Genomic DNA, 27778 nt, shown 5'->3' with positions numbered 1-27778 from the left:
TGAATGGAAGCAAGACTGAAACACAGGCGTTGCAAAGGATCGTTGTCACGGTAGGAGCGGGAATTTAAATTAGGAACAAGCCCTTAGATTTCTGGTATACATGTGGAATTGATCAGACAGCATTGCATATAGAGGCCAGATTTCAAAGTAATCGCAGTATCACCCTATAGAGTTCTTGGACACTACAATTCATACTCATAATGTGCTTTTTAACCGCCAGGTGGACACGGCCATCAACAACTCTATAAGAAGCAGGGACTAGAACACATCAAAAAAGCCATTCCAGGTATTTTTCTTTTTATTCCGGTACCTGCACTCCCGAAGTTATAAAGGGGTAAAAACAAACTACAAGTACCAGCATTCAAAGAAAAAGCCTTCAGATGATAGTCAGCTCACATTTGGAATTTTTAAACTTGAGAGAATAGGGGCTCTGCCTTGTAAAATTGCAAGTTGTACATCCACGTTTATTTAGAAAATGTACAAAAGACTACAGACGGCATGACAGTTCAGTTAAAATAATCTACACACGTATCCAATTCAATCAGCCATTCTTGCAGCGACTGCACGACAAACCAGTTGGACAGGGCATGTAAATCAGTTTCATATCTTCCCACAGGGCTGTTGTTCTAATGTTTCCTTCCTTTGGACAGTTTTTCCTTTCCCCTGTTTTTCCATCCCTAGCTTCTGACTTTTCCCACCCTCTTTAGCTGCCTGGTTGTGAAGGACATTTGCCTAGACAGCAGGCAGGGCATGTGTGCAAGACCTGGACATGTTCACTGTCGACAGGCCCTTCCCATGTTAATTATCTGGGCGCCAGATCAGCCCTCAGGGAGTCTGAAAACAAACAAGAGCGTGGGGATTCTTGAGAATGTTTTGCCACCCACAACTAAGGGAAGCCGGCAGAAGACACTATAAACAAGGCACAGCGTTAATCCAGTCCACCTTGGGAAACAAATGTACCAGTTGGTCAGCTGTCACCCACTGTAAAAGATGTCAGCATATGAGGATCCCTGCAAGATAAGAATTGATGCAGTTTCTCAGAGAAATGGAAAATGTTTTAAATAAGGTGTGTGTGGGTGTTAATGTGTGCTCATAGGACGATACTAGCGTGTGTGCTTCTTCTGCAGTACTGGAAATGAGCAGGACCCATTGGGCCCAATAAAATGTTTTATTTGGAACAAGTTTATTCAAAATTTGCATTGCATTTGTATTATAGGAGAGCAGGGGCTCAATTGAATGTTATCATAGCATAGCCTATCTTGAGAAATGTTTGCTTCTAACTAAACCGTAGTCCGATTAGAATCAGTTTTGAAGTCTTCAGCGCGAATATTAACTTTACAAAGCTTCAGAAACATTTCTATCTACATGTTGTTATATGACATTCCTTTATTAATCTAATAACTGCACTTTCACAATTGCTTTATTAATCTTCTTGCTTCTCAAATGTGGTTGAAAACGCACCATTTACTTACTCTTTTTTGGGAATTTTTCTCATGGGGAGAATCCCCCCGAACACCCCTTAAGATGCTTGGCCTCATTCGCTCGCCGCGGTGCACTCCAACAGAAAGTTTATGCCTCACCACTTTTGATTGTCACCAGCCACCACTGGATGAATCTAAACAGACAGCCAGTAAAGTATTGCAAGTTCTAATTACTCATTCTTGTAAATATGCAGTTATCTTTCTATGCATTTATTCTTGTGTATATACATTCACTATTTACATGTGCATTATTGCCATTTGATATATGGGAACTTGCTGCAATAAAGTTTCCCTTTAACTTGGCAACGGAGTGTTGAGCTCGGTTTATGTTGTATTTTGGTATTCTAAAGGGTATAGAGTCCTATTTTGAAGAGTGGTCATGTTCTGTCTTGGTATTTTGAGGTCTTACTCAGGTGTTCTGAAGGGAAAGCAAGACAACATTGCAAGACCACAGTGAAGGAAGCACTCTCTTGCATTGATGGCCTAGAGGGAGAACTTAACCCACCTTGCAGGGAAATGCCCAATGCACTTGCCTTCTACAAATGCACATAAAGATTGCCATCATTATAGCATGTGGAGGCGGGAATCATGCCCATCATTCCACTGTCATTTCCAAAAGCTGGTTGACTCGAATCAGTCAGTCAGAACCGATAAGTTGTTGATTCATTGAGGATGGCTCTGAGGTAAGGGCACGGTTCTGTAGTAATTTATTAAATTGGCAGGATCCTTACGATTTTAGGACGTGAGCTCTATCGAGATGAATCCGGCTTGGAGTTGGGCACGACTGTTTGAGCAGAGTCTTCCTTCGGTGACAGCAGCTTCATGGCCGACAAAGTGACTCTGCGGATTTGGGCTCCGGATTGAAGTCAGCTCCAAAGGTGGAGCAAAACCTAAGACTGGATCCGACAGCTCTGGAGCCAGATATGATGGGAGTAACCCGACTAGAGGCTGTGCAGATCCTTGGGGCCCAAAGGAGTGCCACGCAGACATACGTGTGTCAAAAATATACAGCATGGCCTCCTAAAGGCCTCTATCCGTTGAGATGTCTCGGATGGCCATGAAAACTCAGGGTGCTCCGCAAACATTTGTGGATACGACTTCTTGGCAGGGAGCCAAGACAAAGACCAAAGGCACCCTCTTAACCTTGCACTTCTCTGGCAGTGAGTGGCGGGTGAGACAAGTCCCACTTGGCCTTCTTGTGCTCCCACTTTGCTTTAAAGGAAGACCTGGACTACAATAAGGACCTGTTGTGGAAACGACCCTGAAAGCGGGACCGGGTCTCCACCCTTTGGCTTTCCCCTACCATAGTGGCCATGAAAAAACAACTCCTGAGGCGGAAGCCGGGAGGGATGCCCGTGTTTTTAAAAATTGTATGTTTTTCACTTATTGCTCTTACCCGACTGCTTATTCTTTGCTGAGCACTTCTCCCCTAAAGTTTTCTTGGATATTCCCGCGCAGCGGATGTAAGTGCTGCCGCGGGTTGGGAAATTAATCGCCGCCATCACTCCACAAGCCCACAGGCCACACCCACTGACGTGAGGCCACGTCCCTTTTCCAAAACCAATATAAGCCGCGCTGAATACAAGCCCTCGCTAGAGGATATTGACACTCCTGAGGCGGAAGCCGGGAGAGATGCTCGTGTTTTTAAAAATTGTATGTTTTTCACTTATTGCTCTTACCTGACTGCCTATTCTTTGCTGGGCACTTCTCCCCTAAAGTCCTCTTGGATATTCCAGCGCAGCGGATGGAAGCGCTGCCGCGGGTTGGGAAATTAATCGCCGCCATCACTCCACAAGCCCACAGGCCACGCCCACTGACGTGAGGCCACGTCCCCTTTTCAAAACCAATATAAGACGCGCTGAATACAAGCCTGCGCTAGAGGATATTGACACTCCTGAGGCGGAAGCCGGGAGAGACGCTCGTGTTTTCAAAAATTGTATGTTTTTCACTTATTGCTCTTACCCGACTGCTTATTCTTTGCTGGGCACTTCTCCCCTAAAGTCCTCTTGGATATTCCCGCGCAGCGGATGTAAGAGCTGCCACGGGTTGGGAAATTAATCGCCGCCATCACTCCACAAGCCCACAGGCCACGCCCACTGACGTGAGGTCACGCTCCTCCTCTCACCCTATAACAATGTGCATTTCTCGGATGCGCAGCGGACAAGCGCAGCGGGCGCGCCTAAGGCAAGCCCGTCTGCGCCCGTCCGCGGCCGGACGAGGCCAGAGGCACAGCACTATGCCCATTTTGTTTCTTATCCCCCTGAAACACTATGCGAACACCAAGGCCCTTGGGACTTGAATCAAGCAGCGTTGGGTCATATCATAGAGGCCGGGATTTTAAGTGCCCATCCCCTACCTTCTCTACCACCCAATCTGCCTTCATCAGTTCGACCTTCCACCTGCACCAGCTCTTCCACTTCTTAAGTAAGTGACACATCGACCATCTCTGCCTTCCTTTTAAACACTCGGTTGGCAGTAAAACACCATCTCGACCTGTTCATTCTCTTGGACACTCAGAAACCTAACCTACTGTTCCTCACGGAAACCTGGTTTTGCCAGGACTCCCTGCCCAACTTGCTTGCGGCTCTGCCCTCTTCTTACTATGCTCTTCGGGCAGATCGACCTCCCGGCAAAGCAGGGGGGGGAGGGGTGGGGCTCTGATCATCCTCTCTGATTTGCATTTCCATTTATTAACCTACCCTCCAATCCCAGAAGTGGATTACTTAGTTGTACGTTCTAACTCCTTTCAGACACCTATCACATGTGTTTTGATGTATCGCCCTCCCAAAAACATGCCGCACTTTCCTCCAGGACTTGCTAGCTACATTAGCTGTGAACAACTCGGCGGTCCTGGTACTCGGAGACTTCAACTTTTGGCCATCTGATCCGGCTGAAGACGCCCCTTCCAGAGACTTCACAGTCTGACAGTTCAGACTGTGAATCACTTCACAGTCTGAACTTTATAGCTCACATTCATACCCCAACCCACGCTCAGGGTCATATTTTGGACCAAGTTTGTTCCCTTAATATCCCTATCCAGGCTCCTATTGTTACCCCCTGTCTGTGGTCCGACCATCACTTGATTTCCTTCTCCTTGGATTTAAGTCTGACCACAAACCCCCCCTGCCCAAGAACACCTGGGCTCGCAACTGGGGCAAAGTTGACATTCCATCGCTTTGTTCCGCTTTATTAGCCTCTAGTCCAGCCATAGAGGAACAGACCACACCGCTTCAGGCAGAAACTCTAAATAAATGGCTGTCCAACGACTGTGATCAGATGGCCCCCTTAAGACGCACTAGGGTAAGACGTGCCCACGACGTCAACAAATGGTTCAGTCCAGAACTGAAGGAGAAAAAATTGGCTGTCCGCCGTGAAGAACGTGCTTGGAGACGCACTTACTACACCGCCACCAAACTATTGTACTCCTCCATCCAGGCTGAGTACAAGAAAGCCATCCTAGACGCTAAAACTTGCTATTTCTCTAACAAGATCCTCCTAGCAGAGAACCAACCCAGAGAAATTTTTGCCACAGTCTTCGAATTTGCCTCCTCGGACAGGACCACATCCAAGCCGGTACCTTCCCAGCCCCTGTGCAACTCGCTAAATAACTTTTTTATTAAGAAAATTGCAGACATTAAGGCCAACATTCCTCCTCCCTTCCCAGCTTTCCTAAACCCTGACCCACCACCCAACGCCTATCACCTTGACCACATAGCCCCGCTGTCTAAAGAAATCTTCCTCTCCCTGCTCCCTTGCATCAAGTCTGGATCCCCTTCCGACATCTGCCCGGCCCACATCTTGCGCGATATCTTCCTAACTTGCCCTCCCCCCCCCTCACCTTTCTCAATGAGACCCTTTAGTCAGGAATTGTCCCTCCATGTCACAAATCAGCCACCATCATCCCAATCTTAAAAAAAACAGGCGCAGATCCAACAGCGCTAGTAAATTATCGGCCCATTTCTCTTCTCCCTTACCTGGCCAAAGTTCTCAAACGCCACGCCACTAAAGTCCTCAGTTCTTTCATTGAGGACAGCGGCTATCTCGCACCGTGCCAAGCAGGGTTCCGCCCTCTCCATTCCAGCAAAAAAGTGGTGGTCTCTGTTATAGACAGACTCAGAGAGGGGCAAGATACTAATCTTCCACAGGCACTGGTTCTTCTTCACTTGTCGGCCGCCTTCGACACGGTGGACCACACCGTCCTTCTTTCCCGTGTCGAGGCGGCAGGCATTGGAGGTTCTGCCCTGGCCTGGCTCAGCTCATTTTTGAGCGATCGTTCACAGGCAGTCCATCGGGCAAAATTTTCCTCCGAGGCCTGCAAAGTGCAATGTGGCGTCCCTCAGGGATCCTCTCTCCCCCCTTCTTTTTAATTTGTATATCTTTCCGCTTATTTTTGCCTTGCAGAGGATGGAGGTCACAGTGTTTAATTACGCCGATGACCTCCAGCTCATTTTTAACCTCTCTGATTCTATTTATAATTTCCAGTCGGTGATGGTCTTTATCAGGGATTGGATGAGCTTTAACCATCTCAAGCTCAACCCTGATAAGACCGAGATTCTTCTCACTGGCGGTAAACTCAACCCTTGGTCTCCTATTTTTTGGCCCCCCTCTTTTGGTCCCTCCCCTTCTCCCTCTCCCTCTGTTAAGACATTGGGGATTACCCTCAACCAACAACTCACCTTACATTCTCAGATCAGCACGGTGGTTTCCTCTTGTTTCTTTTCTTTACTTCTTTACTACCTATCCGAAAGATCTAACTTTTTTTTCCTTTTCAGCCCTTAAATTGATCCTGATGGCTGTGGTCCTCTCCCGTTTAGATTACGGGAACGTCTTGTACAATGGCACCCCCGCGTACGCCATCCGGTGGCTCCAACTGGTGCAGAACCAAGCTGGCCGTCTGGTCTATGGCTTACCCAAATCACACCACACCACTCCCCTCCTAAGATCCCTCCATTGGCTCCCTATTAGAGAAAGGGCCCTTTTTAAGATGGGTTGCATTACGTTCCAGGCCCTCGCGGGAACAGCTCCGTCTTTTATCAAGTCCAAAATCGTACCCTATATCCCCAGCAGACAACTGCGTTCTTTCTCCCTGTCCCTCTTGGTGGTGCCCAGGTTCAAGAAGAGCAGCGTGGGAGGCTCTAAGTTCTCCGTCCTTGCTCCGCAATTTTGGAATTCTCTACCTCTCCAAATGAGATCAACACCATCCTACCTGGAGTTCCGCAGCACCCTGAAAACTAATCTGTTTTCACAGGTTTTTAAAATCTAAACCGCTCTACCCTCTAACTCAGGAATCAATCATTTTCCTCAACAGCGCCATGAAACCGCCTGGTGTACGAGCGCTTAGTAAATACTTTTAAATTCAAATTCAAATTAAGTAACAATCTGTATTGACCTATGTTTTATTTGGAGATGACTGGATGAATGCTCAGAGAAACTGACTGCAAGATATGCAAGACTCAGAACAAAGATAGTAGAGTTCAGTTTTTGTATTGAACATGTTCCTAAATCGAACAACAGGAGGGAACATTTCATATACATATTGGTGGCCAAGAATTCAAGGTTAAAGTGTGCAATATTGGTAAGGGATCGGACAAGCATATGATCAACAAGAATTCCCGCTTATCCCATCGTAACTCTGGAACTACGAGAGAATATATAGGAGATAACTGTTTTGGATTTTCTGTGACCTTTTGCTAGTTTTGGAAACAGCTTTGCTCTGTTCCTCACTGATTACATGTCCAAATGAATTAAAGAGGAATTTGCTAGATAACCAGGCACTGCATTTGAGATTGAGTTCTTGACTGTAATCTTTCCACATCTACTCACCTTGTGACTGATGATGGTGTCCAGCTTATATCAGTGATATGCATTAGTTCCTGAACAAATCAGGTATTTAACACAAGACAGTGCATCTGTCCAACCCTCAAGGGAATGGACTGAATTCAAGAGGGCCACAGTGATGACTGGATGCTGTGTCCGGTTAGCATTGCCTATGGGATTGAAAGTTAACAGAATTCTGCAGGAGGAATTACTTTTTTATCATGCAGCAACTCATACTACGAGAATTTCCCTGTTTGAGGCCTTTAAGGATCGCAGACCTTTTACATTAGTAGAACCGCAGTAGATAGCTCTGCTATTGAAAGGTATAATGTGAGAATTGTGCAAGGGTAAGAAAGTCTTCAACAGTTAAATGGAGGTAAGCAAAATCATGCAGCAGGTACAGTTTGTTGAACTATATGCAAAAGAAAGAGATTAAAGTGGAAAAAATTGGGGGGCGTGGCTTGGCACCCGGGAGGAATGGCGCGCCTGAGTGAGGCTCCGCGGCAACTCCAGGGAATCTCCTCTTTCCCTGCTGACTTCTTCTGAATGGAGGTTGGCTTTCATCGTCGGAGCACCCCTGCTCTGTTCCGCGACACCCGACGACTTCCTTCGCTGCCCGTAAATGGAGCATTTGCTTGCGGCGTATCAGGGGATTCTGGCTGTGATTGCGGCCGCCATTTTATATCAGCCGGCGCGCTGACTTTTCCTCACCGGATGCAAGCGCTCTACTCTACACCTCAAGCCTAGAGGCTGGCTTGCTCCGTGTCTTCACTTCAACGGCCGCATGACGTCTGGAGCCCCTTTTCGCCTCTCAACGGCCCAACGCTTCAGGCAGTGATTTTCTGGACTTTTATTTTTTCAGCGCGGCCGCCATTTTCTGCAAGTTAGCTTGCCGCGCTCTTTCAGTCAGAGCGCTACAATAATGCTCCACTGTTATTTGCCTCAAACTCGGCCTTAAGCACTCCTTATTTATGCTTCTCCTTAAGTGACATTATGCTACCTTGCATCAACTACCTGCTTTGCATTTGTAGCAGATTACTTGCTGCTTATGCATTGCTATGACCATTGACTTATCACTCTCCAATGCCTCTTTCATGCGCCATGATGATAACTTGCTGACCCCTTCTTAGACGAAGTTTGTTCCTGCGAGGGCATATATCTGGTCACGCAGCTTTTTACTTGTTGACAACCTTTACCTGATAACGCGCTTTTCGGCGCATTGGTACATCTCTGTCTACCCAAAGCCTCTGAATTGACCAGCTGTTGTCTATCCACTATGCTTTTTGGTGCATTGTCATACATTTTTCCTCATGAGGCTTTACTAGTGACCTTATTTTGTCATAAGTGATGATGATGCTATCCTATGCAATTCATTTCTTATATTTTTGGTAACCTGCAGGCTCTTTTTCCTTGTTAGCTTTGTTATGTCCTACTGACTCCGACTCCAACTACATGGTCATTAATAGTTACTCATCTTCCTCAAACCTCACGGTTCACGGCCTTTGTCTCTAAATTGAGGCTTTTGTCCTTCCACGTTCTATGCTTTTTTTTTTTTTTTGAACGTACAGTGCAGGCTTTCTTCTGGCTGCGTACTCACCGACAAACTTCTTCAATCACTGCAAGTGGCTATATCAGATTTGTTTGGACGATTTTTCATCTCACAGAGCGTCCTCTCACCCTTCTGTGTGGATAGCAAGTGCTACGCAACTCCCTCTTTTCTTATCTGTTTCTTTTTATGAGGCAATTTATATCTATGTCCAGCTTACCCTCCAAATCAACTACAAAGGTGGCCTTTGTGAAGAACTCCAAAGTATTTTCTGCTTTCTCTAATCTGGAAGATTCTCTCACCTCTTCTGGTTCTGACATTACCATGGATCCTCCTCCGCCACCATCAGGGAAATCCACCACCAAGAGACTAAAAAAGGATCCTCCTTCACCACCCAAGCAGTCTTCACCTGTTTCCATGGAACTTTTATTGGAGGAGATTCGATCCTTCCGCCCCTTTTTGGAAGAGATTGGGATTTTGCGTCCTTTCAAGGAGGAAACTAATGTCAAGCTTCAGGCTCTTAATGATAGCTGGTCACAAATTGAAACAAGAGTTTCTACGGTTGAACAGTCAGTTGCTTCTTTTCAAGAAACCACCACCAAAGTCCTTCATCTAACTTCACAGGTGGATACCCTCCAGAGGCAGGTGGAGGAGTTGGAAAATAGAAATAGACATAACAACCTTCGTATTTACAGCCTGGCAGAAGGTCTTGAGGGTGCAGACCCTATCACTTTCTTCAAATCCTTTCTCCCCAAGTTGCTCCACTTGCCAGAGGGAACAAATCTTAATATTCAGCGTGCTCATCGTTTGGGTCGCCCTCCTGCTTTCACTTCCTCCTCACAACGTCCACAAGGTGTTTGCTTTATTTTTTTGAGTACACTGATCTTTTGAAGGTTCTTACAACTGCTAAGGCTTCTCCCAAATTGACATGGTCAGGTTCTTCCCTGTTCTTCGCTCAGGACTATGCTAAAGCAACTGCAAATCGCCGGAAGGCCTTCCTTGGCATGAGAGATGACCTTCGTTCCATGGGTGCCAGACATGGCCTATATCATCCTTGCTTGTTGAAAGTCACCTACAACAACAAGACAACCACTTATGAGTACCCAGAGAGACTGCAGAGCTTCATCAATGCACACAAAACCACTGCCATGGATTCCTCTGGTCCTTCTTCATCCTGCCCTGGCTGAGTTGTCATTTTGTTTATCTTTGCATTGTTCATGTTTGCTCATGTTTTTGTTTTCTCTTTTACCTTGAACGTTACTCTTATTTGCTTATACAGTTGTTGATCCTCTGTTCTCTCTTGATTTGTAACTTTCTCTCCCATCTCCCCTCTTTGCCTTCACAGGATCCTCTCCTCATCTGATGAGGTTTCCCTGGTTTCCTGTCTAGCCGTCCTCGGATGTGTTGCCTTACCTCTATGGCTCCCTCTCCTTCCCCCCCCCCCCAATTCCTCCTCGTCTCCTCCTCTTGTGGGTATGTCCATCTGCTGTTTTTTCCTCTTCCCTTGTTTCCCTATGGTTTTTTGCTTTTTTTGTGTGCTTCAACTCCTTTGGTTGTGCTGTAATCATAACTTCTTTCCAGGTTGTATTTTTCTTTATTTCCTTTTTCTTCCTCTCTTGTTCTTCATGCATTTCTCACTGTTTTCCATTTTCCTCTTTCTTTATGCACACTTTTTATTTCTCGTTTATTTCTTTCCCCTCTTCCTCTTCTTGCTCCTCAATATACCTTTCTTCTCTCTCCATTTGTTCTCATTCATGGGTTTTTGTCTTGATTTCATTTATTACGAAGTCATTGCTTTACTGCACATGTAATGTCTTTGAATATAACCTCTTGGAATGTTAAGGGTATCAATTCACCAATTAAGCGTCAACGCAACTTATCTCATCTAGCTAAATTGAACGTTGACATTGCGTATCTTCAGGAGACTCACCTTTCTGATGTAGAATCTGCTAAGCTTAAAATCGGTTGGGTGGGTGATGTTTTTTATTCACAAGGTGATGGTAAACGCAATGGTGTTGCAATTCTTTGTCGTAGGTCTCTCCCTTTCACTGTTATTTCCCAAGAATCTGAAACTAAGGGCAGATGGGCGCATGTCAGACTATCACTTAGAGGTGTTCCAATCTCTCTCCTTAATGTGTATGGTCCCACTATTGGTGAACCCCTTTTTTGGACTGAGTTTTCACCACGTATCACCCAATTCATGGATGATAATTTCATTCTCGCAGGAGACTGTAATCAGCCTCTTGATCCATTTATAGATAGGAAATCTGATGCTACTTTTATCCCTACTAAGCCACGCAAACTTTTCACCCAGGCTATATCCCAACATAAACTTGTCGACTCTTGGCGACTTTGCAACCCGACCTTGCAGGAATTTACCTTTTATTCACCATATCATCGCTCCCAATCACGGATTGACATTTTTGTTTCCCATGATCTTGCTCAAACGCTTACTGCAGCAGAAATTGGCCCGATTCTGCTCTCGGATCATGCCCCTGTTGTAGTTAGCCTTGATGTGCTCCCTAAAATTGATGGGCCCAAGAGATGGCGTTTTAACAATACCCTCCTCTTGGATCCTAAATTTTCTACTTCCTTTACTGCATTTTCTGATGATTTTTTTCTATTCAATGGTGTTCCGCCCACTCCGAAACACACTGTTTGGGATGCTTTCAAGGCAGCCTCACGCGACTTCAATATTAATTATGTCGCAAAGAAACGCAGATCCGCGCGTCATTCAACTAAAACTCTCCTCACCAATATTAAGCGATTGGAACACACCTATTACACCTCACATTCCAAAGATAGTCTGACAGCTCTAGTTGCTGCTAAGCTTAAATATAATGAAAAATCTACTGAAGATGCTTCCTTATATTTACTTAAATCAAGTGCTAAATTCTATGGTGGTAGGAATACAGCTGGGAAAATCCTTGCCAATTATCTGAAGATCAAGCATAATAAGATGAATATTGAATCGGTTTATGACTCTGATACACACTTACATCACAAAGATGCTGACATCCTTGCCACATTTTCCCGCTTCTATGAGACCTTATACACATCTGACACCCAACCCTCTCCTCATTCTCTCACTCATTTCTTCTCAACTATTCAACCTCCTTCGCATTTCCCTCTTGATCTATCTTCCTTGGAGACTGACATCTCACAGAAAGAGTTACTCAATGCACTCCAGCATCTTAAACCTAACAAAGCTCCTGGCCCAGACGGCTTCACTGTCGAGTTTTAACTCCATTTCTCCAAATTATTGATCCCAAAATTGCACTCTCTTCTCCATTCCTTTGCTGATTTAGGTGTCTCCTCTGGGTCCTTTTCAGATGCACACATCTGTTTAATACCCAAACCTGGCAAAGATGTACAATATTGCATGAATTACAGACCTATCTGCCTTGTTAATATTGATTATAAAATTTTCGCCAAGTCTTTGGCGATAAGATTACACCATCTTCTACCTGACCTTTTAGGAAAAGAGCAGTCTGGCTTCGTTAAAGGTCGTTATATCACAGACAATACTAGGCTTTTGTTTAATATTCTATCAAAATCATCCCACCTCCAACATTCCCTTGCCGCCATAGCCCTGGACGCTGAGAAGGCATTTGACAGGGTTGAATAGCCCTATCTCTTTCATAACCTCAGTTGGTTCGGGTTTGGCCCTAAATTTACTTCCCTAGTCTCCTTATTATACTCTCACCCACGTGCTGCAGTTTATGCCAATGGTCACATTTCTCCATACTTTGACCTTGGTAGGAGAGTTTGTCAGGGTTGTCCCCTTTCACCCTTTCTTTTTAACCTTGCTTTAGAACCCTTCTTGTCCAGGCTACGCCAGAATCCTGACATCCATGGCTTTCAGACCACGGATTCCTCCATTAAACTTGCTGCATACGCAGATGATATTCTACTCTTCATCTCTAATCCCACGGTCTCTATTCCTGCTTTCTTGGAGGAAGTGCAACAGTACTCCTTAATCTCTGGCTATAAACTTAACAATGATAAATGTGAGATCCTCCCTCTGACAAAATTCACCTTCAAACCCGACTTCAGCGCCTCTAATTTTACTTGGAGCCCCTCTCACATTAAGTATTTAGGACTGTATATCACCCCTTCCATCCATGACACTGTTTCCCTCTGCCTTACTAAATGCACTCAGAAAATCTCTGACCTCACAGCCCGTTGGCACCCTCTTTACCTGTCTTGGTGGGGTCGTTTAGATACTGGTAAAATGATGCTTTCTCCCATTGTTTTATACACAATCTCCAATATCCCCGTCTCTATCCCAGCCAAATTTTTAAAGAAAATTAATTCTGTTTTGTCCTCCTTTTTATGGCATAAAGCGAAACCCAGAATGTCCCTTGCCAGACTCATTCGCCCCACCTTCGAAGGAGGTGTTAATTTTCCTGACTTTCCGGCTTACCATAAGGCTTTTTCGTTACGCCAGGCTTCCTTTTGGTTGCAAGACCCCGACTCCCCTTCTCCTTTATGAACCAAGGTTGAGCGCCTTTTCCTTTCCCCTTTTTCCTTTGCTGAATATATTTCTTTCTCTCGTAAACCCCTTTCGATTCCCACTTCTATTAATAAATTCACTGTCAAACTCCTCTTATCTGCTACACCTCCCCCCCCTACGAATATTGCCGATTTTCTCTCATCCACTATCTGGCACAATAAATACCTTTTAATCCAAGGTAAACCCATTTTTTGGAGCTCTTGGAGGTCCAAGGGATTGATTTGGATTTCGCAGCTCTTTTCACAATCCACCTTCTTGCCTTTCCACGCCTTGCGTTCCACCTTTAAGTTACCTTCCTCTTTTACTCCCAAGTATCTCCTCCTTAAAGCAGCGGTCATGGAAGCTTATACAAAATTCTTGTTGGTACCCCCGCTTCTACTTCATCTGACCTCACACCCCAACTTCACTCCATCCAACTTCACTCTGTTCTGCAAACTCTTCCTAAAGCCTCTGTTATGTACAAGCACCTCCAGGCACATACACTTCCCAGACCCAAATCCACGGTGGAGGAGCACTGGGAAAATGACCTTTCTACATCATGGCCATGATCCTTGTGGGACAAGATTTGGACAAAGGTTCGTAAAACTTCTAGATTGGCATCCTTGACTCAATCTCTATTTTTCATATATAATCGATTGCTCCTTACTCCATTTACCCTTCACAAACGATTCCCTACTACACCCGATGTATGCTGGTCCTGCTCCTCATCCAATGCCACTCTTTTTCATATGCTGTTCCTCTGCAAGAATGTACATGCCTTTTGGTTGCAGGTCTGGGCACAAATCAATGTTATTTTCCATACTTGTATCCCTTTCTACCCTACTCATGTCTTTTTGGGCAGTCTCTCTCCTTGTTGGGACAAGACTGACCTCTATGTTCGTGTTGTTGACTTATTACTGGCTGTTGCATTCCAACAAATAACTATTAATTGGAAGTCTTCCTCTACTATTACTTTCAAAGCATGGTGGTATAATGTTTGTCATAATCACAGACTTGATACTGCTTTTGTTTTTCTTGCCCAGATGGCAGCTAAACGTGCAGATTTATGGCTTCCTGTTACGATGTATTTGGATAGTTGTACAACTCGTTCCTACCGCGCACGACCTGCTCAGCAGGAAGTTTCCAAACCCCCTCGATGCCCTTTTTTCATTTCCATTTCTTTGCTAACATGATTACTTGCATAATCTCATTTGCATTTACTTTTATTTTATACTAGCAACCCGTCCCGACCTTGTCCGGGAGCAACAGGCTTCCCCGACCCCCGCCCGCCCCGACATTGTCCAGCAGCCCGGGCCCCGGCCCGGCCCGTCCCGTCCCCCGCCTGCCCCGTCCCGTCCCCCGCCTGCCCCGACCCCCGCCTGCCCCGACCCCCGCCTGCCCTGACCCCCGCCTGCTCCGACATGGGTCCCCTTACCCCAGCCGCCGCTCCTCCTGCCTGTCCGCTGCTGATATACTGCTTTAAATATGTCTGTTCTTCTTTGCAGAGGTGTACGCTGACCAATCCGTTCTACAGAGTGTACATTGGCTGGGAAAGCTTACATCATAGCTAATCTTTTTGGCCTAGAGTTGTGTTAATGATTGCTGTTTCATCATAAAAACACGGGATCATTCTCTTTTCGCCTGCAGTCCGGGCCCTCGCCCAGCCGGTCCCCCGCCTGCCTTGACATGGGTCCCCTTACCTCAGCCGCCGCTTCTCCCGGCTGTCCGCTGCTCGCACCGCCGCTGGCCTGTCTGCCGCTCCGCACGTCACCGCTCCTCCCCCGCGCCATGTCCGCCGCTCCCTTACCTCAGCCGCCGGTCCTCCAGCCTGCCAGCTGCTCGCACCGCCGCTGGCCTGTCCGCTGCTCCTCACGCCACCGCTCGTCCCCCGCGCCATGTCCGTCGCTCCTCGTCGCGCTCCTGGACGCCGCTCCTGACGTGAGCCCGCACGTCGCGGCCGGCGCTACTTCGGAGGGACTACTTTTTTTTTACTGTCAATTTTTTAAATAACGTTTTCTTTATTTTATTTATATAGCCTATAACCATCTACACACCCTGACGATTCCAACGGTGTATCGGGTGTGTGGATTGGCTCTGTGGTTCCCGAGTTTACTCGCCTCAAAGGCTGAAAGTTCTTCCTTTATTATAGTAGTATAGATTTGCTGTACCCTTTCCTTCACTTTTATTGCCCATGACAAGTTTACTGTTGTTATTTCGATATTTACAATGTATTTTGCTTTTTCTTCCTAGATTCCTCTTTCCTTCTCCCCCTCCTGTTTTCCCCCATAATTTCTTTACTGTATTATGTATTCATACCTTTTACTATGACCAATAAACTTTTATTGAACTAAAAAAAAGTGGAAAACATTGTTAGAATCAAACTCCCAGATAAATCAGAAAAGGTAAACTTAAATTTTATGCTGAACAAAGAATTACTGAATTGTCCAGATCAGCTCTTTGCCTTGAAGTGAGAAAATGGTGGAAGAAATTTGCTGTGACACCCATCTCCTGCCATTTTGTGAGGGTGATCACTGACTGATTCTGGAGTTAAACCTGAAATGAAATCTCCATTTTGTGCTTGACATCAATGCACAAGATCACTGTTGCGAGACCACATCAGAATTGTAAACAGCAGAGGAAGCAACCTGTGTGAATGAAAGACTATGCCTGATTTTATAGAACAAGCTTTGGATCATCACTCAGTCCAGTTCAGGGTATTTCTGTATTCTAAAGTGGATGTTATTTTCGTCATAGCATTTAATAATCAATATTTTCCTTTATTGAGGCATCATCTTGTTTTGAGCCGGCAAGGAGCACGTGGATGCTGGAAAGCTGGGGGAAAACTATTGGAAGTGGTTTTGTGAGGGGAAGCCTGTTGCTTGAGCTTTGCGAATGTAATTGTAATAAACTAAATTATCTCTTGAAACCACATTGAAGAATTTGACTCACCCCAACAAAAAAACCTTAATTTTCCATGCATTTTCCACACGGTAGCATCACCCACTTACACAGCTGACTTCTACCACGTTTTCTGAATAGGGAAAGCCAATAAATGAACACTGCTAATTGTGCATAACCTCTAAGCAAAAGCAACAATATATGAATGATTGTGCAATAAAGGCTAATAACCAATATCTTCTATATTTTCCCAGTAAATCAATCAATTTGACATTCGATACTAACATTAATGTTTGAATAGTAGTCCCTCGGAATAAATGAAACAACACAAGTTTTTAGTCATCATTTCATTTGCAAATAGACAACTTAAAATCAGACACCATTATTTCTTTCAAGCAAGTCATATCACACATCCACAGGTCTGGAGAAATTTGAACTTATGACAATAAGTGGGACTCTACTGCGCTTAAAAAACTTAATTCAGAGACTAAATAACTTAATTTTCATCCAATAGGAACCCAGACTGAGAACATGGTCATTGGCAAGACAATGTGCCTGATAACGTCAAGGCCTTTACCATATAACACATGTACATTTAAGCATGTCTAAGTCACACAAAAGGGCCACTATCTACAGAATAAATAAATGTCTTGAATTTGTAAAGGGGTTTTCAGTTGGAAGTAAACTGGAGTAAATTCTGCAGCAAGCAGTAGTAAGACTGAAGGCATCGCAACACTTGCAAGACTTTACAATGACATTGCTTCAGAGGAAAAAGATGAAAAGGACAAAAAACACTTTCCAAAAAAGTCCCCATGGCAAAAACATACTCTACGCTCAGTGATGATGTTTGGGTGGCCTATGTGAATGTTTGACAATTATGGTGCAACGACAGGCTCTGTGAGAGTCTAGTACATGCTACCCTCTGAACACAGACAACACTATTTTCTCATGTTTCATGGTATTGTTTTCAGTCTAATTTGTCAAAAGCACAAGAAGGAAATTGTGGAGATAGTGAAAGTCTAGCAGCCCACATTTAAAGTGCATTTTTAAATTAAGGTTCTAGAGTTAAAAGCTGCAGTACTAACTAAAATGTTTTGGAGCAAACAAGTCGTGCCACAGTAACATTTCCATGGACCTGAATGTTGCAGTACATTAATGACATAGAAATGCTAATTTAATGAACGTTCATTTAAAATTAACCATTCCGTATATCACATGACTGAAAATCAAGAAAACTTCCCCCACATGACTGAAAATCAAGGAAACTTTCCCAGACCTTTATGGAAATTGTCCTTGCTGATACCCATGTGGTCTCTGCATAAATTACATCAAGAAAACAAGAAATGGTCAATAGAGGGAATTTCATTAAACAGCTTTGTGTGCTACGTGACCAATAAAAGATAAATAGTTTTAGTTCCAAAATAATGCATAGTCCAAGAACTATTGTTATTGGCATTAACGGGAAGTCCAACTAGACCAAGAAGAGGCCTAGACTGAAGAAAAAAGCAAATCATGTTTTACTCACAATTCCGGGCACCACTGCTGCTTTGGGGCGACATTTCTGAAGCGAATATGTATAATCACTTCAAAAAAGAAAGCGCCACCATAAATATTCATTGCATTTGAGTGATTTCATTCATTCATTCATTGCCATTCATAATCCATATAACATTAATTTCATACATTTGCATTTTGTGGGGTAAGTTAACCATTGAGTGGTCAAGTACACCATCTATATTCGACTCCGATTGATCTTTAGGACGCATTATTCAAGAGAGTAGAATATATGATTTTTGTTATCTGTAGAACTGCAGCATGCACAGAATACTGCACAATGACAGCACCAAAGCCCTTGTAAAAGCCAAATGTCCCTTCTTCTCGCTTTATGGTATTGAAGCAGTCTCTCATACCCTCATACTGAGTGTTGATTGGGACTACTTCGAAGCCAAGGTCTGTATTGTCAATGATTGTGCGTGTTCCCTGGATGTGCAGGCGGTGCAACACGGTCTCCAGCGGGTAAAGCAGGACATCAGCGCAGAGATTGGCAACAAAAGTTGCAATAAGTTCAGGGAAATAGGCTTCCAAGGGGTTCTGAACAGGTTTAAAATCATCCTCCAGTGGCTCACGGGAATTCTTTTTATTCAGTACGTACAGAACACATTTTTGGACGGTGGAGCTGAAGATGTAATGCAGAACTCCGTGCACAACAGTGGGGAAGGTCAGGACCATGAGGGGAAGCAGTCGTTTGCTGTGCGGCACTCCCATGTTGATCACTCTTCCAATCCCTTCTTTTATGCAATCCAAAATTCCAGCATTATCGCGAATGATCTCGCTCTACATTTGCCCACAAAAAAAATTTAACATGTTAGTGCAGTATAAAGGTTGTCTGTTCCACAATTAATGATCTGTTAGCAAATGAGATGTGAACTAAATATCGGTTTTAATATAATACACGGCACGGTTACTAGCAATAGTCAGTAAAGTCAGTAAAGTCAGTAGTCAAGGACTCCATTTCAATGTGACTTCCAAAACCAAAAAAGTAAGTAAGAAATAAGAAAAGTGTTTTAATTTTGCTAATGCATTGTGTTACATCGAGAGAGCGTCAAACCATATAACAAACCTTTTTTTGGGAGGTATAACAGTGACCCATTTCAACTATAATTTACTGGAGACGTGAACAGGCAACCACCAGCTAGCCCCTAAAATAATAACTGAATTATGCAAGGATTGTTTTCTTCAAGTCAGATTTCAAACCAATTTTCCTTTTACCTCCGGTTAATCTAGAGGGAGGCTTTCCGGCTTCAGAAATTGCACACCGAGAACCCAGTAAGCGGTCCAACTTCAGGAACTCTTACATAGTCCTAAAGTTATACTCAGCTCGCTGAGAATTAACAATCCTTTACACAGGACATTAAAATCTTGATTGTGGGTTCGAATGCTTTCTGTAACTCTGAACCAAATGTGCTGAAGGAAGAACGTGCTTTTCAAATGACTTAATATTGGCAAGTTTAATTAATAATTGCATCATGACCGCAACATATGAGGCAGAAAGTCTGTCACCACTGGTGCTATTGCACTTTCACCATTCATTGATATCAGACAACAAGTGATTCATACAGGTTTATTAATCTCTGATGGGACTGGCAGACCTTTGGTTTGCACACTAGGAAGGACATCAGAACCATTGTGATGTCTTTCCCAGGAGTTGTTTCAATCTCCCCCAGGATCTGATGGATGCGCTCTACAATGGCTCCTTTCTGTTCAATCATTTCTGTCCCATGTTTCTTCACCCACCCCTTCAGGGCTAAATCCAATAACATCCCATGTGGAGTCTCACAGGGTTCAGCTCTTTCATGACTCCATTACCTCGTTACGATTTAGGCTTTATTGTGGAGGAAACATTACTGATTCTGGTCTGTCTGGACCACAATTTCGTTAACGCCACCTCCATCTCTGGGATTATTTTCTCATCCTCACCCATGCATGTATAAGCACTACTTTTCCTACCATAGCAGTTTTGAAATGAAGGTCCTCTGGAGGGTACAGGCAAAATGACATAACCATGCCACCCTGGCAGAGGAAATAAGAGATGTGGGTGGTTTGATATTATGCTTACTATTAACTCCGTGCGATCCTCCTGCTTTAACATGTCATGCCTTCTCAAAAAAAAAGTGTATCCCTTTCTTATTCAATACTTAGCATTGTATCTTTGCCAATGACCGTATCCACTAGACAAGATTATGCAAAAATCGTTAATCTGACTTTTCAACCTTATTGGCAAATACATTCCAAAGAATCAAAAGATTAATAGTAAGCTTGGCTCACAGCTTTAAAATACTGCACTCTGTCAGTCCGCATATAGACTGTTTCAACAATTACCATCATCAACGAATACTGATTTTACACCTTTCTGCCTTGTCCACACTGTGTTTCTATGTGCTTTCTCTGTCGTTTCTAGGGTGTTGATTAAACATTGAGGAATGCGCACAATGTAATATTCATCTTATTAGTAGCCACTTAATTAGGGAAGCTGTAAAAACGGAAATCTTCTGCTAATTGTTGGACTGAGTTCACTTCCTTCTGGCTCCATGATTTGCATGACACTTTAACACATACTGGTCCGATTGGGGATGTACAGGACTAGCCAAAGGCTATCCGAAACCTTGTTTTAGTCGTAGAAACGCCTGCCAGTGGGCCATTAACTGTTTAGAATACATGATTCCATTGCCAACAAAAATTGGGGGCTCAGGGAGGACTCCACCACCAGCAAAAAAAAACACTTGGACAAAAACGAACCATTATAAGTGCAGTTTCAAAAAGTATTCACTCAAAAGCCGTAGGGTTAGAAACAGATCTGAATTACATAATAAGGAACAAATCTGTCAAACAAGCCAACACTATTATTCTTCTGAAGCAATTTAGATATGTATACATCCATAAGAAAAAGGTGTGCAAAGTAGAAACATATTAAGACCACAGGAAAAAATATGGGCACAGCCGAATTCCTCCATACAAGCATAGGGCATCTCTACTATTGGGGCTTCAACTCATCATAGAGATTAACTGCCGGCTTGAGCAAGAATAATCGGAGCAAAAGGCTTAGGCAAAAACGAGGAAGGTTTTCAAGGCTTTCCAAAAGAGAGAGCGTTATCAAGAGATCAGATGTATATGAGTAGAACATTTTAGTACCACACCAATGAACATCTCCTACGTGATCCTTATTACTTGCACAGGCTGACCTTTCATAAGACACCCTGCTGGTAGACTCTCATCCACTTTAGTAGTGATTTGACTTTGGACTTGTAAAGCGCGTAGCTACCCTGGGGCTGATCGTCAACCTTTAGCTTTCAAAGGGGAAAGTTGAAGAGAGGGGATTATGGGAAAAGCCAAGTTTTTAGTAGCTTAAGGAAGGCTAGTAGGTTGTGTTCTCTTCTGATGGAGAGTGGAAGGGAATTCCACAGTTTGGGCGCGTTGTAAGAGAACAGAATGCAATGATGAGAACAGAATGCAATGATTCATCATCACTCCTCATCCTCGTTCCTAAAAACCAGGATGGGCTCAACCAGATTGCAGGGAGCACTGTGCATATTCTCAGCCTGTGTCCTAAAAAGATAAAAATACCTCCAACCAACCTTAGTATCCCTTTATTAGCGGTTAGTTGGGTATAATTAAAGGAAAAAAAAAGGTTCTAAAGTGGGGGTAAGGATATTTTCACTAAATCGGGCCTAAGTTTTTAGGAACCAAATAACCCTAATTTTGTGTTACTTATTGGAAAATGTATCTTCAGATTTTCAAATTCTGGTGCTCTCCCCCAACATATTAATTGTGGTATATATTCACAATTCGACATTAGATTTTTTTGTATATTGTGAGGGTGACGGTACTCTTAGGTTAACCTCAAGTATTTGTCAGGGAATTGTCTTTATCATTCAATTTGTTCATAGCTAATGTCAACGTATTGGGCCTAGGTTTGTACTTCCCATGTTTAGAAGGAAGGTCTACTACGGTTGGTATCTGGACCTATTATACATATTGTAGTACACATAGTGGAGAGGGCGTACTATTGCAGAGAGTTAAGTTGATTCCAAGGGACTGCATCATTTAGGCCTTTTTTCTGGGAACCTAATCTGTATACCCAACATTAGCCTTTCTCTAGTATTCTTCTCATCTTATTATCACTGTGTGTTATTTTCTCTATAATGGTCCAATATATATCACTGTCCTTATGTTCTTTTTCAATATAGCGTGATGTTAGTTTTATTGATGACTTCTTGGAACGGATGCTACTACGATGTTCTCCAATTATGATTTATATTTTCCTCGAGTTCATTCCCAAATTGCGTAATTTACATTGGCATTTGATGAGGTACACTTTGTTTTCCGAAATTGCAATTCGTATGTGTGTTGTTCCCAAGAGGTAAGCAAACCTAGGTCCACAGTCTTGGTACGGCTGGCGAACGGGCAAATTGAACACTAGCCTCAAGGATAGTGGCCTGTTAGCATAGGAAGGTCCCAAAGAGTGTTTTGATTAGAGATGCTTTAGTTTATGGGTCTGGTATGGACCAAGATAGGAAGAATAGGAGCTGAGGCTCCTATTCTTCCTAAAAAAGAAGAGGGTTTTTTTAAAAAGATAAATGATTTGGTGTCCGAATGCACAAACATTTATTTATAATCTTTTTGACTTGCTTAGCGGCGTGGTTATATATCCTTCTTCTTCTTGTTATCCTCTAATAGGGCCTTACTCCGATTGTCTGTGCCCATTTCTTTGCTTTCTCGATGATTTGGTTTAGATATTCCTGTTCTAATAACTTTTCTGTAGGGGTCTCTGCCTCTCTTCTAGTCCTTGATTTCTGAGCAATTCCTTCTAATTCATGGGAACTGGGAGATTTTCCCTCAGGATATACCTTTAAAATGTAAAAAACTATTCCTGTCCTTTGGTTTGCTGTAGAGTTGTGAAGCAAACGTGCCTTCCTAGGCCTGAATATTCAAGTCCAGGAAAGATAGTTTCGGTCTATCGCCGGTCTAATTTAAAAAGGTATTGCAGTTGTTTAACCAATGGAGAAAGGACGTGGCCTTTTCCTCATTGATGTACCAGATTACAAAAACATTGTCACTATAGCAACGCCATAGGCGTAATTCTTCGCCAAATGGGTTATTAGCTCAAATGTGCTATTCTTTGAAATAGTGTACATACAGGCAAGCATACAAGGAGCAAAAGACTTTGATAATCTGAAGATACATTTTTTAATGAGTAACAATATATACGGGTTATTAGAGTCCTAAACACTTTTGCCCAATTCAATGACAAAGAGCACTTATTGGTCCACCAAAACAAAATTTCCCATGATTTGAAGTACAATGGCCGATTACAATGAAAAAGCGCACTCATGGGTGTACCCGTACTACAATTACCAGGATTCTTGGTACGAAGTGGACACCATGACGTCTCCATGTATGTATTTTGTCCACAATTGCCCTCTGAGAGTTTGAAATACCGGGAACCAATCTCAGGGGTATATCGACCTGGGTGGAAAGCGGGACATTTAAAGAGGGTGGAAAGCAGCATGTCACCCTTGAGGTAGTAAGTGCAGGGCCTTTCAATTTGTTTTTTGTGCGATCCGACACCAGAACCTAGAAATTTATTTTTTACATTTGCGGTTCCGTCTCCCTCATATTCACTTACATTTTCTTTATCATATGGGGTTTTTGGCGCCAACCTTTCCCTCAACCACTCTTTGTGGATGATGGTAAACTCTTCTCAGTGTGTGACTACAGGAGTGTGCCCTTCCCCTCCTCCCATGTGAATATTTAGGATTCCCCAGTAGGGTAAGTCCCTGTGTGTGTATGTGACCGTGTAGACTACTCCAATACGACATTATTTTTACAAAGCATGGTATGCGGTTATGTCTTTATTCATTAGATGAATACACATACTGTGTGGCATATAGAGTACGGTTACAGCAACATATTAAGTGGCTAATTCAGGACTGTATGTATATGTTTTATTGAAGTATCCAGCACAGCATTTTCAGAATACTGACCACAAATGAAGGTGACAATTTCAAAGAGATATGCATGTTGTTCTAGAATTCCAAAGACAACATTTTGCTGAAAAGATTTGGATTTACATGTCTTCTCTACCATAGGAAGCAAGACCTATTACGGCAAACTATAGGGGAGTAATGTCTCATCTTTTGCATGCGAGAGAGGTTTGCATGTTTTGAATGTTGTGAATACAAAATCCAGTGCAGTGTGTTCTGCATCCGGATGAAAGCCCTGGGACCAAGATGCCAAAAAATAATGGGTAAATATCGCCCAATTGTTCGGGTAAGAGGACCATAATATCCTTACCTCCATTAAGAAACCTTTTTTAATCATACCCAAACAACGGTTGATAAAGGGATACAGAGATTGGTTTAATGCATTTTTATCTTTTTAGGACCCTGGCTGAGAATATACAAAGTGCTCCCTGAAATATGGTCGAGCCCATCCTGATTTTTAGGGACCAGTATGAGAGTCTTCTGAAAGGGAAGCCTTTGTAAGCAATAAGGATAAGAGAAGGGATACTCATTGGTGGGGGTATTTGTTCAACAAGGGAGAGTGTATCCCCTTTGCTTTTGAAGGTAGCTCTTCACTCTGAGAGCAGGACCCTTCTTGGGCTCTGCCTAGGATTCTTGGTACAAGAGAAAATTCTACTGTCTGTGAGCCAGAAAAGAGAGGGAGAGTGGCAACATCTAACTGTGGAGTTCTGGATGTGCTGTAGATACTGGATACAATGGAGACATTAGTACAAAGAATTACAGTAATCCAGGTGGGAGAATACAGTGGCTGGACTATTGCCTGATGAGCAGGAAGATAGGTAAAACTGTACAAAGAAGAAGTATAACAAGGGCCAACAGGGAGATTAATTGATCTTTGCAGACAAAAAGATTGTGACCAGGGTAGATACCAAGATTACGATCTATGGAGACTGGGGACGGGCCAACACCAGTCAGAAAACTTGAGTAAGGCATCTTTACCTTTCATGCAGGATACCCATTTTCTCTGTATACGTTTTAGGGAGCTGTAATGCATCTAGGAAACAAGGGCAGTGAGACAAAAGAAGTTATGGACATTTGAAGAGGCACATCCCAGCTGGATACGAAGCGAAGTAAGTCATGTAGTAAACAAGACAAACAAAAGATATCATCAGCTGGGCAGAAAGGGCGATCTAAATATTGAAGAGATAGAGAGTGAGGAAGAATCCTGAGAAAGTACATGGACAAAGAGAAAAGAATCAGAATGGAAAGGGGGAGAGGTGAATACCTTGATTTTGGTTCCTCAGGCAGATTCCGACCGACACAGTCCGCATCATGGACATCCCACAGACCCCAGATAGAAAAGGAGCATGGTGTGTTTACCCATATCCAAGGCTGGTGAGGGGGTGAGAAGCAATAAGGTTGCAGAGCCCCCAAGGCTTAAGAGAAGATGGAGTTCATCAAGAATCATTATTAGGTATCAAGGGGAGAGGGAGTTATCTAAGGTCTCCCACATCTCGTTGACGACACAGGATGTGTGTGACCATAGATAACTTCACAACACATCCATTGCCTTGTTTTTAACACTGCCAAGGGCCCGCTAATAAAATTACCTAGTATAGGAAATGGGACCCGTGGACAGTTTTTAATTCACACTCTATCACTGCACACTCATTCACCACGAAACCAGCTCCGCTGTAAACAGGCGTTGAAGCACACCCAGGACACATTCGGTGTCACTGGGTGGAGCCCGATGATGAAGCATGCCACAACTAGGTTGGTGGGTGAGGGCTTTCAAAATAAATAATATTTCTTTCTTCCGTACAAACACACGCCTTTGAGACTAGTTCCCATTGATAATACGTAGGATCTAGTGTGCTTTAAAGGAGTCAGATAGTTGAAGATTCACATTTTTTAGGTTTTTGATGGGAAGTGGAACAAGGGTGATGGTGTGGATGTAGCGGAGGACACCAGCACCAGCGTTCGGCTTTTACAAGATAGGAAAACTAAAGCATATGCTCAATCGGGAGGGACCTTGTTATTTTGCAGAGAGAAATTAGAGAGGTCATGTAGTGATGTTATGTTATGTTACTGCCATTTGTATAGCGCAACAGCTGCCCCAGCAAAGGGGCGTCCCGGCACAGTCAGCAGAACCCCTAGCACATAAAGAAGGCAGAAACTACACAGTGAGAAAAAGATGTGTTTTTATGGCCTTCCTAAAAGCCAGATAGTTAGTATGGCTTCGGATGTGACCGGGCAGTTAATTCCAAAGAAGAGATGCCCTGCTGCTGAAAGAACAACCTCCTGCCCGCACTCTTCGAAACCTTGGGACCCTCACCAAGTGCTGGCCCAGGGAGCGAAGCTGGCAGGTGGGGATGTAAGGGATGACTAGGTTAGGCAGGATCCCAGGGGTGTTGAATTTCAGGGCTTTAAAGGTGATGAAAAGCGCCTTAAATTCAATTCTCCTAGCAACTGGTAGCCAGTGTAGCCGATGGATGGTGGCTGACACCGAGGCCAACCAGCAATCTGGCTGCTGCGTTCTGTATCCTCTGGAGCCGTCAATCTCGACCTTATTAGCCCCCAGATACAGAGAGCAGGCATAATCCAGTCTAGACATTATGACTAAGAGAAAAACAAGAATAGGGAGGGAGTGGATTCTGTCTCCCCTAGTTATATTATTAAACAAAAAGGAATCCACTCTTACAGTGGTAGTGGTCCCTACATTGGTGGGGAGCACACAGTGTTGTTTAAATACCCCTCACACACCAACAGGCCCCTTGGTGTCAGGCTTCATCATCGGGGTCTTCGCACCCCTCTACGGGATGCGGCGTGCTGCGACTCACGACTACGTAGGAGCACTTGAAGTGGGCTATGTGTTGGTGTGTGAAGGGAATAAATGTGAGTGGTGGGGTGAAAGACAGTGATAGTTAAAAGATACCTGGCTCGTAGGAGAAAAAATAATAAAAAGTTTTTATTAAGCCCTCGGCTGGTATCGTTAAAAAAGTGCAGTGTGAGGTTGTTTATACTAGTTAGGGTACATCAACCTCTAGTGCGTCGACATGTTTCGGAGTGTCAAGGACTCCTTCTTCAGGTCGGGGATGTGCACTATTATCCTCACCTTACTCACATGTATGTAGATGTCAAAGTGTGCTCTACAAAAATAAAATAGGCGAAATGTACCTATTAGTGTTATATTAAATACAGTCCGTTGCGCCCAATTGGCGTTGTTAATACAGAACCTGTAAATGAATAAAAACATCATGAACTATACCATTACATTATGATATTGAGAAAAAACCTGTGTAGTTACACAGGAGGGTGATGAAGAACCAAAAATAAGGCTCAAAACCCTGTAAAAGAAAAGGACATAGACAAACATATAGACTAGGACACACAGGGATTTGATATAGTCGCCATTAGAATCCCTGTGATGGAATAGTGGGAAAAAAAAACATTATATAGTACATATAGTTCTTACTTCTGGACTAAGGCTAACTAGCCTCATGAGCCTAGGCGTAGTATTGGGGGTTCTGTTGTCTCCTTGCTCAATGTAGCAACCTAGGAGGATGTCAAAAGAGAAGGGGACAGCGTGGATTTAGAATCTAAAACGAAGTTTGTGAGAAAATAGGTTTCACCATGTTCCAAGGTCTAAACTCACGGTTACTGCCAAATGTGGTAGGCTGTCATCCCCTCAATGCGGCTCCGACATTATGTCGAGTCGTATTGGACAAATGCCTTATATAGTGGTAGTAATTGCCCCAATTAGTGCTTGATAGGAATCGGAAAAGCCCATAGAAGGACCTGGACCCGGGAAATCAGGTCCGGTCCTACGCGCGTGTAAAGGGAGTGTCCGGATCAACTGCGCATGCGCGGGCGAGTAGCGTTTAAGCTTCCGCGCATGCGCGAAGGACACTGATTTTCTGCGCATGCGCGTTACACCGGATTCAGCATCACGCTCCGGGCATGCTAGTAACCGGTGGAAAGTTCGTTGTTTTTAAGCAAGGGCAAACAGATTAAATCGGGG

At 43.7% G+C, this 27778-nt stretch overlaps 1 protein-coding gene across 1 annotated transcript; it reads right to left on the bottom strand.

The window, feature by feature from the left end:
• Positions 1–15728: 15728 nt before the first annotated feature.
• LOC147726944 (mitochondrial outer membrane protein SLC25A46-like) lies at positions 15729–26371 on the bottom strand. Its single transcript, XM_086963544.1, has 2 exons — positions 26093–26371; positions 15729–18571 (listed from the first exon to the last, which is right to left on the bottom strand). The coding sequence occupies exons 1-2, from the start codon at positions 26369–26371 to the stop codon at positions 17993–17995; spliced, it is 858 nt and encodes a 285-aa protein (XP_086819670.1). The 3' UTR covers positions 15729–17992.
• Between the last annotated feature and the right edge of the window lie 1407 nt (positions 26372–27778).

This window comes from Lissotriton vulgaris, chromosome 3_1 (assembly GCF_964263255.1).
Source record: "Lissotriton vulgaris chromosome 3_1, aLisVul1.2, whole genome shotgun sequence".
In the NCBI taxonomy this organism is placed as follows: domain Eukaryota; kingdom Metazoa; phylum Chordata; class Amphibia; order Caudata; family Salamandridae; genus Lissotriton; species Lissotriton vulgaris.
This window is presented reverse-complemented; position numbering and strand designations above follow the sequence as displayed.

What these genes read in the sequence shown, in the direction of transcription:
- LOC147726944 (XM_086963544.1), bottom strand. Translation starts at nt 26,371, where the DNA reads ATGTCTAGACTGGATTATGCCTGCTCTCTGTATCTGGGGGCTAATAAG. An exon ending in GCTCCCTGGGCCAGCACTTG is followed by an intron (nt 18,572 to 26,092) that starts GTGAGGGTCCCA and finishes GGGCAAATGTAG; the next exon opens with AGCGAGATCATTCGCGATAA.